Source organism: Sinocyclocheilus grahami, unplaced genomic scaffold, assembly GCF_001515645.1.
Source record: "Sinocyclocheilus grahami isolate Dianchi unplaced genomic scaffold, SAMN03320097.WGS_v1.1 scaffold553.1, whole genome shotgun sequence".
NCBI lineage: Eukaryota > Metazoa > Chordata > Actinopteri > Cypriniformes > Cyprinidae > Sinocyclocheilus > Sinocyclocheilus grahami.
The window spans coordinates 748,205-762,218 of NW_015505732.1; the positions used below are offsets into that span (position 1 = coordinate 748,205).

Consider the following 14,014-nt stretch of genomic DNA (forward strand, 5'->3'; position numbering starts at 1 on the left):
AAGAAAATATACTGAAAATCAATCAAAATAAATAATAAAGTGAAAAAAAAGAACTGAAATACAAAGACTCGATCTCTACGTTTCCTCCAAACACAGGTTTTCTGGATAAACCCTGCGGTCTGGTTGATCTCCAGAGTACATCTGGATCATTTATCTGGAAGGGATGATGCATCAGATCACACAGATACTAGATAGAGTCTCCAGGAAAGGAATGGTTCACCCCAAAATAAAAAAAATCCTGAAAATGTACTCCATCGGGCTATCAAAGATGGATTTGTTTCTTCATCAGATTTGGAGAAATTTGGCATTGCATCACTTGCTCACCAATGGAGTGAATGGGTGCCGTCAGAATGAGTCCAAACAGCTGATAAAAACATCACAATAATCCACACCACTCCAGTGCATCAGTTAAAGACAGAAGCTGTGTGTTTGTAAGAAACAATTCCATCAAGACGTTTTTAACTTCATTGCTTCCAGCTAAAATACGGTATCCATAATCCATAATAACACTTCCTTCAGTGAAAAAGTCCACCCTCTTGTTGTCTGTAAACGGTACTCTGTGCAGATTTCTCTCCTGATTCAGACAAGACGACTTTTTCACTGGACAACGCAATATTATGGAGAATGGATTTGTATTTTAGCTGGAAGCAACAGTTTGAAGTTAAAAACATCTTAATAATGAACTTGTTGCTGAAGACACAAACTCTTCCTCGTTTTGGATGGCCTGGCAGGGTGAACATTTTCAGCACATTTTAATTTCTGGGTGAATTATTCCTTTAAGCCGTGAGAGAGGCAACCGGAGTTCACGAACTGAGAAAAATATGTATTGCAGTCAACCATATCAAACACAAAAGAAGCCATTACTCAAACAAAAGAGTTAGTAGTTTGCAAGGGACTGAGTGTATACAGCAGACTGAGGTCAGTAAGATTTTTTAATGTTTTTACTGGCATTTATTTGATCAAAAGTACAGTAATAATGTTAAATATTTTAACAATTTAAAATAACTGTTTTCTATGTGAATATGTTTTAAAATGTCATTTATTTTTCTGTATTTTCAGCATCATTCCTCCAGTCTTCAGTGTCACATGATCTTCAGAAATCAGTATAATATTTGCTGCCCAAGAAACATTTCTGATTATCATCCATGTTGAAAACAGTTGTGCTGCTTGATATTTTTGCGGAAACGGTGATGCATTTGATTCTTCGGGGTTCTTTGATGAATAGAATGTTCAAAAGATCAGCATTTGTTTGAAATAGAAGTCTTTTGTAACATTATAAATGTCTTCACTGATCAATTTAATGCATCCTTGTTGAGTAAATGTATTAAAACTTTTGAACGATAGTGTATGCACGTGCAATTGAAAACCAAATGCTGAAAGCTGACTATTGTGGCGGAGCACCTTTCACCTCTGTCTGTCATACTTGTGCTTTCCAGCTGCATGAAAGATCATATCTATATCTATATCACCATCAACTTCTATAGAGGTTACAGTACTATTAATGACTCATGGCAAGCATAAATGATTAGTACGTTTCAGAGTACAATTATAAAAGGACCCACTAAACTAATAGGAGTAACTAATATATAACTAAGAAAATAACGCGTTAGCTTCAGTTTTTGACTAAATATTGCCTGATGTGTTCAAACACAGCCTAAAAACATATGAAGCGTGCTGACTGTCATCGCTAGGACAGCATTGTCACGCATAGTTTGACAAACACAAGGCAGGACGTCCTTGCTAACACAGAAAGTCTAAAGAATGCAGCATGCTGTCATGCCTAGTGAAGAAGAAGCACGCGGTGGCTTTGAGCGCCGAGGATACATTGAAACCTGACGCATGTGTGACGCCAGCGGGTCGTAGCCAATCAAAAGCGCTTTGTGATAAAGTGGGCGGGGCGCGCTGGTTATTATTTACAGTACTGGCATTCGAAAGCACATTTTGTTGCTCCAGTGTCTCCCGAATAAATTATTATCATTTTGGCATGTCCTGGAAGCAATTATAGATTTGTTACAACTTAGCCTGTTTGCTGTTGTTACATAAGGACAGATTTCGAGAGGAATATAATTTAAATTGATCAATAAGTAGGCTATTTATTACAAAATGGACATTTTTGGACAAAATAAGTCACAGGCAAACACCACCATTCCGACTGAAAACTGGACATCTGTGAGTAATTTTACAACTTTTCACTACAACTAGCGCATCCCTTACCAAAAAGTAGTATACTTCAAGTTTATTTGAGTAAGTATACTTAAGTAAAGTTCAAGTGTACTATATGTAGTAAGTATACATATATCAGTGTACTAGTAGTATACTTGTAAGTGTACTATTTCAATACTCTTTGGGACTAAATTGGCCCACTTTCTAGTATATAAAAGTATACTTTTAAGTATAACAGTAGTAGACTTTAAGAACACAACAATATTTTTAGCGTGTACTGCAACTATACTAAAAGTGAACTTATAGGTATACTGATAGTTTACTAATTAAATACTTGTAGTTGCATTTTTAGTACACTTTGAAGTAAACTACTAGTTTAGTAGTTTTATACCGCAAGTATACTCGTACGTTTTCTTTAAGTGAACTTTACGTCATACTTTAAGTATACTACTATGTCCCTATTTAGGTATTAATTTGTATATATTTTGTTAAATGAATATCTGAACATGCAAACATCAAAAGAAAGAACGGGGTATCTGCTTGTAAACAAAAACATTTTATTCTAGCTTCATGCATTCTTTTAATGATAATCAAAACGTAGATGGAGTCGATCAACACCCCAAAGCTTGACAGACATTATTACGTCTTCATTGGTCGACATTTTATTCCGTAACGTTACACAGTTTTGATGCTGTTTTATGTCTGATGATCGTGTTAGATTACACGTGGAAGCGTCTGTTGTTTCGGTTTCTTCTTCACTTGTGTTTTTTGGAAATTCTGTACAGAAGACGTGTACTAGCGCCCCGTACAGTATAACAATGAAAACACAGATTCTAGGAGCACAATTATAGCTCAAATAAATATATTTAGACTTTTTCTAAGTATAAGTCAAGTATACTTAAATGTCATTTTAAGTATATTTCTGAGAAGTACATAAAGAGTAGACTGAAAGTATACTTTCCTATGTTTTAGTTTAAAAGAAGTACACTAATAGCACACTTGAATAAACGTCTTTTTCGTAAGGGATGTCTATCAGAGAATCTCGTGCACAGGATATTTTCTTTTATGGTCTTTTTAAATGACAAAATGATCGCAAAGTTATTTGAGAAGTAATGATCAATGCAAGTACGCTTATTCTTATGTAGCAAGTTAATGAATCACTGATTTCAGACGCGTAATTTGTCATAAACTCATAAAAATGTTACGTTTCGTTGTTCTACACGCCTATAATAACCACAGACAAATTAAATAAACTATTCTTCTTTGTCTTTTCTTAGATATACTCTATAGTTCGATGGATTCAAATAACAATGGCCGTCCTAAGGTATCTACCCATTCATTTTCCTTTAATGTTGCAGTCGTTTAATAAAGAGACACGTAGGCCTATTAATCAATGTTTATGTCTTTTATACTTATATATTTATTAATGATTTGACTCTCAGCATCTTAGGTGCTGGCTCCATAATCTTTTATGCGATTTTTAAAGGACTAGTAAGAAAACCAGAGGTAAGCCTCCATCATCTATACAGCTACTGTGATTTATTAATAACGTGTTCAAAGAAGAATCTACTTTTGACCACTGAAACAACCCTATGTTTCAGGTGCTGCCGTTGTTCTTGTTGAGTTTAACAGACCTGCTGTTAGCTTTGAGTTGGATGTGTGGAGGTCTTCTCTTCACCCAGTCCTGTAACGCTTACGACATCTGCTACAACCTCCACATAGTGGAACAGGTACAAAACCGACACATTATCATGCAGAAATGATGCTTACCACAGGCAAAAGAAGATACTTCCTCTTTCTGTACATGCCATGTTTTTGCATCACACTTCCACTTCCACAAATAAAGCCACATTGCACAGGAGCAGTCATGTTCGACTTATTGTTAAAGCAATAGTTCACTCAAAATTGACAATTTACTCACCCTCAGGCCATCCAAGAAGAGTTTGTTTCTTCATCAGGTTTGGAGAAATGTAGCATTGCATCAGTGTCTCAGCGATGGATGCTCTGCAGTGAATGGGTGCCGTCAGAATGAGAGTCCAAACAGCTGATAAAAACATCACAGTAATCCACACCACTCCAGTCCATCAGTTAACGTCTTTTGAAGACAAAAGCTGAAACAAATACAGACATTTTTAACCTAAAAAAAACTTTCTCTAGTAAAAAAAAAAATGTGTTGTCTCGTCTGAATCAGGAGAGAAATTTGCGCAGATCAAGCATCATTTACTATCCAAAACAAAAGTTAAAATTAAAGTTAAAATGTCTTAATGATGGATTTGTTTCTTACAAACACACAGCTTCTTGTGAAGACAAAAGCTGAAACAAATACAGACGTTTTTAACCTAAAAAAAACTTTCTCTAGTAAAAAAAAAAATGTGTTGTCTCGTCTGAATCAGGAGAGAAATTTGCGCAGATCAAGCATCATTTACTATCCAAAACAAAAGTTAAAATTAAAGTTAAAATGTCTTAATGATGGATTTGTTTCTTACAAACACACAGCTTTTGTCTTTAACTGATGGACTGGAGTGCTGTGGATTACTGTGATGTTTTTATCAGCTGTTTGGACTCTCATTCTGACGGCACCCATTCACTGCAGAGCATCCATTGCTGAGACACTGATGCAATGCTACATTTCTCCAAACCTGACGAAGAAACAAACTCATCTACATCTTGGATGGCCTGAAAGGGACATTTTCAGCCATTTTTGGGGGTGAACTATTCCATATTCAGTGTAAATGCCATCAGAAGAACACTAGATGAGCATTCTTTTCAAATGTTTAACAAGTCATTCATTGTCTCTATCACTTTTAATTAAATAAATGTTTTTAACAGACTGGTATTTTTTAATATCGAGAAAAAGTAATGCCATGCTACCATGTTTTTTGGACATGGTTCCATGGTAATAATATGGTTTCTTGGACAAGTACCGTGATATTTTTAAGTACCCTGGGGTGAATGCAATGGCACACGAACATTGTAATTATTCCATTTGATACTACCAGGTGATACAATGACCTTTTAAAAAAAATTATGTGATTGCAGAAAAATGGAAAATCTTTAGCCAATAATTTGTTGTTTGCCATTTAAAGTGTACGTGCTAAAAAAGAAAGAAACACAAATGAGGGAGGGACCATTTTAACCCTGTGCTTCATTCCTGCCGATGCACTGCAGGCCTAAACATGTGTCTCTCATTACTGAAGCCTGCTTGTTTGGCATTTAGCTAAAAAAATTGTTGGAAAATCATGTGTGCTTGGGCAGTTTCACGTCAAAAACAAGTTGTTCTCAGCTCAGACATTAAAACCAGTGCAAAACAAACATGGAACTGGGACGAGTCTGAAAAGGAAGTGGAGCAGCAAATTTGATTCATATTCTTTGCCCAGATATAATTAGTTCTGACCCACTTTTAATGTCTGCACATGCTCGTTTATAACAGTGGATTGTCATGGCTCTAATGTAATGTGTAGAGCCAAAGTTCAGTCTGTAGTTTTTCATTGGTTTGGTTTCTCAAGACTTGTAAGACATTACCCTCACAAATCCTCTTTATTAGATTTATTATTAGATATGCTTTCCTAAAACTAACCTAACCCAAACTTTAAAGCTGCGGTGATTTTGGCTGGTCTCTCCTTCTTGACTGTATCCAACAATTCAAATCACATTCTGACAGAATTTTTATTTAATCTGATGAATGGAATCAATTTATTGCAATAAAAACAATTGCAATTAAAAAAAAAAAAAATTATTAAATCATTTGAATAACCTAACCTTAATGTCATTTTAATAATGCGTTATAACAGTTCTCTGGTATTCATCTAGGACAACAGAATCATACTAAAAACTAAATTGTCATAGCATTCAGCAGTGTAAGATCAGCTAAAGCGAGTACAAGTGAGCAAACCATAGTTCTCCCAAAAATGACAGTTCTGCAAACCTCTTTTGCTGTCTATTGTATGAACGGGTTTTATAGTATTTTTATGGTGCTGTTTTGTCATTTTTGTAGCTTATCGGCATCAATTGGCCTTTGCATGATCGCAGTGTACTTCACTCGCAGTGTTATTGCAGTATTGCAGTGGATATGACGCAGTGCTCTACTTTAGCCCGCTGACGTATTTCATTGTGCATTTGTTAAATAGAGCAAATTGTGTACATAGTTTTATGATTGTTAAAATCAGGCAATACACACCCTGATCAAATATAACTAACAGCTATCCTCCTGTTGCACTCACCTGTGCTCAAAGCAAAGCAGAAAGGAAAACCATGTTGGCATTTCTAGAAGAAAGATATGCTATCTTTACCATACAGAGGTTTCTCAATCCTGGAATGTCATTCAGCTCTTTGACATGAATGTCAACAAAGATGCTGTAAAAAAGTGTTTTCCAACCCTGGTCCTGCTGAAACGGATTTGCAGCTTAATGATATTGAATGTGCACTTGTATCGAACTTCAAATCTCATATATATATATATATATATATATTAAAAAACTGTACTTGCCTATAATATAATATTAATGAAATAAAAGGCCACTTAAGTGACAAACAGAGATACTTTGGTTTCTTAACACACTTAGATGCATTTTCAAAATGTGCACTTTGTAATTGTTTAAAATGCAAAAGTGCATTTTAAACCATTATGTTGTAGTAATATTTTGTTGTGCTTTAAAGAAATAGACTTATTTTAATGTGTTGACTAACATACTAAAGCACATGTAGAGAACTTGCTTATAATTTTAACTCTTGTGGGTTATTTGATATTACATTTAAAGTGAGTAGATTTTAAATGTACTAAATTGCAACTTCATCATTAAATGGGTAATTACAAATATGTTAAAATACATGACTTAAAAGTTGCAATATAAATGACGTTAAGGTATATTTTAGTTTACCATAAATGCTTGTCAGTACATTCAGCGGTACACTTTAACCATATTTCAAAGAAAAAATGTATAATTATGAAACTGCATTTAAAGATGTGCTTAAATTGGGATAGTTTACTCATAATTGCTGTTAATTTACCCACCCTCAAGCTTATCCAAGATGTAGGTGACTTTCTTCTTCTACAGTAAAGAATTTTTTTTTTGCTGAAACCGTGATCCATAGTGATTCATATAATGCAAGTCAGCAGCTGTCCGTTTCTAGGAATAAAAGGCATATAATTGAACACAGAATTAATCCCCGTGGCTCCTGACGATATATTGAGTTCTTATGAAGCGAAATGATCAGTCTGTGCAAGAAAATGCACATTATTTACAACATAATCCAGAGCCTCAGGCACAAACTGGTTCTTTCAGACACTTCGTTTCAATGAACTGGTTCAATTCACTAGTTTGCATTTTTTGAATACTTAAGTATATTCTTCTAAGTAGATTTCTTCCATATTAAGCACTCTTCTTATTCTGAAAAGTATGCTGAAGTGTACTTCTTTTGCACACGGGGAAGCCAGACTGCACACATTTGCATGTCTCTCTCATCTCACACACCCATTTGAGATCAAGTGTTTGAGAAGAGAGAAACAAGTGGTGCTGTGTTGAGGAACTCAGGGTCAGAGTTGGAAAGCACTGCAATCACATATTAATGCAAGAGATGTGGCTTACAGTACTGCGCCAAACATGGTTTGAATGTGGATGTGAATGTGAACTATAACTGAAATATCTTAAACCATCTTAACTTCTCCCTTTGACTTTCACATCCTACAGACGCTTTACATGGCCTCGTTCTTCTACACGCTGCACTATGTTTGGGTGCTCTACACCGGACTGATGGGGAAGTACAGGAGACTCAATGGCTTCCCAGGCGAGGTAATCAACTCACCCTTATGAACAGGTTTATATGACGGTAATAAAGCAGCATGCGATAGTCTGCATGTAAACACTGGCAATGCTGACTGGCTTGTTTATTTCAGAATCCAGCAAACACAAGAAGCTGCAGGTGTCTCGGTCCTGTCCTGTCATTGTAAGAACATAAATGATACAAAATATCACTCAAACTGATATTAAATATTGATGAAACAACATCATTTACAGTAAAAGCCCCTCAGTCTGGGGTAAAAGGCCTTCAGGGCGACTCTAGTGTAGATGTAGACAAAACATGGCACAATTTACCACCAAGTTATTTTGTAAAACCTTTGGGTGCTTAATCAAAATGACCACTTCGGCAGTTTCACTTTTTTTTATAAATTTTTTTGTATTTTGTAACCTCTTAAAACAATTTTACCCTTTATTTCAAATTGTTTATTTAAATGAATTCATCATTGGAATTTCTAACACTATATATTTCTATCACTGCAGTTCCCTTTAGGATTATCATCATTAACTAAAACCAAAACCAAAACTTTTCAAACAAATGTTAACTGAAATAAAATACAATTTTAAAAACATATTTTATTTCAGCTAGTTGCCAAGGCATCATTTTCGTCTAGTTTCACTTTAAGTACTAAAATAACTAAAACTAATAAAAAAAATTAAAAAAAACATAATTACTAAAGCTTTGAATAAAATTAAAGCGAAAACAGAAAATCTAAAAATCAAATCAAATTCAAAATATTTTCAAAAACGATAATAATATAGCAAAGATACTAAAATGACTCACCTCTTCTCTTCTCCCAAGCTTGACACAAACATGAGACAAGAGCTGCATCCTTGTCACCATGTACTGTTTAGCATGGGAAAATTAGCAGATAGTTCCCTCATTCATTTAAATTTTATGCATCAAAAATCCAGAAATAGTACACAACCAAGCTGCGTTTTGGAATATTCTTTACAATAAACTATGATAAACCCATTACCTGTAATCCTGCATACTATTTTGGGTAAATACCATGCAAAATAAAGTTGAAAATGAGCAGATTTGAAGAACAGAATGTCGTTTGGTCGTCTGACTCTCTGTCCTGATCTCTCCATACAGTCTTTTGCCTTTAATGCTCACAGCGCCCGTCTTTGTGGCAGGAAATGTGTTTCGGTGTTACACAAACTTCACCCAGCCCTACAGGTCCGTCGAAATCCATGCACACATGCACAGCAAATGATTAATAAACTGTACTTTCTCATTACTTAGTCATCATAACTTCATCACAGCTTCTAATTTGAATTAACCCTGTTGTTATTAGGACGTATTGCATTCAGTAGCATAGTTTAGTTGTTTGAATACGTTGTTTAAGATGATGCTAATCCAGATGTGATTGTCTTCCAGATGTTTGCTGATGCATACAGGCGCTGTGTATCTCACCTCATCTGTAAATACAGAAATGACAGCATGTCGTGTCATTCAAGACTACTGCATGACCATATTCCTTACGACCTTCCTTATCACCTTCATCGGCATCACCGTGAGCCCTCTTTAACATTTAACATGTCTTGAGCTCATTTTTGAATACCTGAGCTAGTTATGATTTAAATGCACACTACTGTTCAAACGTTTCAACAGTAATATTGTGAAATATTATTAAAATGTAATTTATTCCTGTGATGCACAGCTGTATTTTCAGCATCATTCCTCCAGTCTTCAGTGTCACATGATCTTCAGAAATCAGTATAATATGCTGATCTGCTGCTTAAGAAGCATTTCTGATTATTATCAATGCTGAAAACTTTTGTAATGCCCAATATTTTTGTGGAAACTGGGATTCCACAAAAATATGGGGGGGGGGAAAAAATCAGTTTTAATGTTTATTTTCAGCATTTATTTGAATATCTTTAAAATGTCTCTACTGCCATTTGTTCAGCTTATTGTATTAATTTCTTTCAAAAAAGACTTACTGACCCCAAAATTTTGAACAGTAGCGTAAGTGAACATTAGGCTAAAGATATATGATTCTCCAGACTGTGTGACTCGATCATAATCTAATTGTAATCCTCGTTTTAATTTCAGACTCTCATGTGTAAAGCTCGCTCCCTGTACAAGCGTATCATCACGTCACAAGGGTTTTTCGCCGACAATCATTGGGAAACTCTGCGTCTCCTGGAACGGCGTATGCTGCTTTATCCCTCAGCCTTCTTCTTCTGCTGGGGACCAGGTCAGCACACTTTTGAAAACATTAAAACATTAAAAAAGTTAAAACATATATATAATGTTACTGAGGTGCTAAAGCAGCCGATGAGGAACCTTTCCTCGTTTCCCTTAACCATATATATCAGTATGTTTACTATCTTGAGTTTAATTACAATTTATTATTTTATTGTAGTAACAACCCCTGCACATGCATAACACTCCAAAAAAACTTGGGCCTACATTTAAGATTTATGCATTTGAATTGCATATAAATTTTCCATCCATTTGGATTACACAGTTTTAGCATAAACAAACGAATAAAGTTAATGTGATGCATTACGTATATGAATCATAAATGAAACGGTAAGATTTCTGTACTTAAAAATTCCTGGAATAGTTAATTATTAACTACTTCCGTCTATCTGAATTTATTTAAATGAGCAATATCACACGAATAGCCGTGCGATATGGCCGTAGGTAATCACAGCGTGCTGATATACAGCCATATCGCACGGCTACGAGTGTGATATTGCATTTATACAACAGTTCGACGACACGAGTGTGTAAATAATTGTATTTTTTATTATTTTTATTTTATTTTAAAATCTTTAAAAACCCTCTTTTGGACAGAACTACTTCCTTCCACCACGGAATCAAATCTCAGTTTGACAGTTTAACAGCTGAGCTCAAGATCCGTAACTAATTAAAAAACGTCACTTTAGAACTAGTAACGAAGGAACGTTGAGTTGCTTCATTGAAAGCTTATTATATTACTGTATTAAAAGCTCACTGAGTATTATAAGAGAGCGATGGACTGAGCGAATGTGATTACCTGCATCTGATACAGCATTCATTCTTCAGCTCAATCTCATATTCACAATAAAACATTAGTCTGAATCTCCGCTGAGGAAAGCGATATCTTTGTTGTACTGTCCTTTCATCTGTTATGGGTGATTTCCGATGACAGCGCTGCTCACTGCATTTGTTGGCTGCATCACAAGCTGTTGTTGGAAGTAAAAAAAACTTCCTTGTTTACAACCCTGTTTCAGTTTCTTTCAATATAAAAGTCTTTACTGCGGACTCACTCAGAAAAACTTGTCTCTTGTCGCACCTAACCGTGGAATAATGTCACTAAAATCACCATCACGAACACACAGACTGTTTCCCAATACTAAATATTACTATTATGAAAATAATAATAATGATAATTAAATTAACAAATATAATAAAAAAATTATATTGCAAATTAACATTGCAATTTAAATGAATTTTTATTTTGTTTTATTTTTATGTTAACATTTTTATGTTATTTTATATAAAAGTCTTTACTGCGGACTCACTCAGAAAAACTTGTCGCCGTCTAATGGCGGAAGAATATAACTAATCACAATCACAAACACAAGCGCACGCACACCGTTTCTCAATACTAAATACTACTATTATTTATATAAAATATTATTTATTGAATAATTATATTTAATAAACAACAACAGCCATCATAAAAGTTGCTTGGCAATTCAGTCAAAAGTACAAAGGCAGCGCTGATGTTATATAAAATAGGGAAGAATATAACTAATCACAATCACAAACACAAGCGCATGCACACCGTTTCTCAATACTAAATACTACTATTATTTATATAAAATATTAAACAACAACAGCCATCATAAAAGTTGCTTGGCAATTCAGTCAAAAGTACAAAGGCAGCGCTCTGATACACTGCATTAAAGTTATAAAAAATATAAAGTTATGAGACTTTGCTCTCAGCCAAAGCTGTTTGCTCTGGAACAAATAATAGATTATTGAGATCAAAGACTGCCCCGTTAGATTTACCCAAAACAAATGATATCTCATGTTTAAAATATAATAGCGCTGAACGGCTGCTGACGCCCTGGAGCTCACATCTCCGAAAACGTCAAAGCAAATTTTCAAATAGTCATTATCTTTGTTAACAAACCGCATTTTTAAAGTCTAAACAACTACATTCTCGCCTAAAAAACTCTTAAAACCACATTCTGTGACACAAAACATATATATTATACAACATAATATTATTTATAAAATGATAGTGGATTTGGGCGTCCGCTATGACACTCGCTGTGAGAAATACCGCACGCGGAGTGATACAAATGATGAAACTGTTATCACTAGAATAATGCATGCCTGGCAAAGGCTCTCAGCCAATCAGATTTGAGAACCAGAAAGAAATCTTAATATTTTTAAGATGTATTTATTCAAATTGCTGAGAATCAGCATTAATCTGTTCGTTATGAAGACGAATAAATGGATTCAGTTAAAAAGTATGAACAAGATTAAAATATGGCTAGTTGTGGAACAAGCGATATTTAATTAATTAAAATGTGTGAGATTGAAACAAACAAATGATAACTATATAAACCTAGATATTGTGTATTTAAAACATGCAGTTCATTAGTACTATTACAGAAACCCTACCTGCTTCATATTATTTCATTTATGTATGACTGACAAATATGAATCACATTAAGTTTATGTTAAAACTGTGTAATCAAAATGAATAGAAATTTTATATGCAATTCAAATACATCAATCTTAATAATAGCTTGTTAATAAATTCAAATAGTGAATTGCAATGAACTCTTTTTTGAGTGAAATAAATCCACAGCTAAACACTCTCTCTCCAGCATCTTCATTCTATGTTTTTTTTTGTGATCTCTTCTTTATTTCAGCAATATTTCTGGCCACTATGATGTTGGTGAAACCGGACATAATAGAGGGAAGGATGGGAGTCGTTCTCTACATCCTACAGGTTCGCCAGAATACATAAAAACTACTAGTAAACTAATCACATTACCCCTGCATGCCTACTGTAACATGTTCCTGTTCGTCTTCTCGACAGGCCTTCACCTCTGCCTCTCAGGGTCTGTTGAACTGCCTGGTTTACGGCTGGACGCAGCAGCACTTTCGCTCTCTCAGCAGCGGCAGCAGCACCGTACGGGACGCCAACACCCAGACTCCCCTGCTGCGCTCCCAGAAACCAAACTACGCCGCTTTGCGCTCTGCTGCATCGCTCACCAATTTTGTCTGACAGAAAGACACGCAAGAATCCCTGTAATGCATTGGGACGATACTTTAAACCAAAGCGACCGAGGGATCAAACCCATGACTTGGCTGTTGCGAGCATCATGCTCTACACATTGAGCAAGTACAGCACACACTAACTGAAGACTGAAGCAAGCAAAGTATTAGTGTGGTCTGTCATGCGTGACGTTTGGTCTTGATGAAAACAGCCACTGCAGAAGCGTTTGTTTTGCTGTTGTATAACCAGCACCAGATGGCAGATAAGGACGCTCTGCTGAAAAGGGAGCTGAATGTTTTTTTTCTCTTCTACTTTGGTTTTGTTATGAGATTTCAGATGCTGCACCTGCTGCTAGTTTAGCTGAGAAACCCACTTCAAGAAACCGTTTCATCATCCAGCCTCTACAATATAGCTTTTGCAATGACATGCAATGATCGAGACTTTCAGATCACGACGCACTGCTGAACTGTCGAAAAGGGAAAGACCGAAGGGAGATTACGGCTAGAGGGAAATAGCTCTGAAACAGGATCTGAGAGGACAATGCTGCTGCTTTCCATCCAAAAAAACAAAAACAAAACAAAAATGTGCTGAACCCACCCACACATAGTGGTTAGCATTGCAGGTATCAATTACTGCTGAAGGAGCATGAAACAAATCATTTATCCTTCATAAACAATGCTCGGTTACACTTTATTTCGATAGTCCACTTTAGACATTCTATTAACTATAAGTAACTTTGTAACTACATGTAAACTAATTCTCATTAATTTGTAACTACATGTCTACTAACTCTCAGAGTAGACTTAGGGTAGGTTT

General features: G+C 35.3%; 1 protein-coding gene across 1 annotated transcript; it reads left to right on the forward strand.

Moving 5' to 3' along the window:
• Positions 1–1,943: 1,943 nt before the first annotated feature.
• LOC107556047 (transmembrane protein 116-like) lies at positions 1,944–13,884 on the forward strand. The gene is made up of 11 exons (XM_016239038.1): positions 1,944–2,169; positions 3,441–3,487; positions 3,606–3,669; positions 3,765–3,893; positions 7,851–7,952; positions 8,057–8,106; positions 9,058–9,141; positions 9,343–9,478; positions 10,021–10,165; positions 12,849–12,928; positions 13,019–13,884. Exons 1-11 carry the CDS (start codon positions 2,104–2,106, stop codon positions 13,205–13,207), a joined length of 1,092 nt encoding a protein of 363 aa, XP_016094524.1. The 5' UTR covers positions 1,944–2,103; the 3' UTR covers positions 13,208–13,884.
• The last annotated feature ends 130 nt before the right edge of the window (positions 13,885–14,014 follow it).

Coding starts and splice junctions, on each gene's coding strand:
- LOC107556047 (XM_016239038.1), top strand. CDS start 2,104: ATGGACATTTTTGGACAAAATAAGTCACAGGCAAACACCACCATTCCG. Junction 3,894..7,850: donor ACCTCCACATAGTGGAACAG/GTACAAAACCGA, acceptor CACATCCTACAG/ACGCTTTACATGGCCTCGTT. Junction 8,107..9,057: donor CTCGGTCCTGTCCTGTCATT/GTAAGAACATAA, acceptor CTCTCCATACAG/TCTTTTGCCTTTAATGCTCA.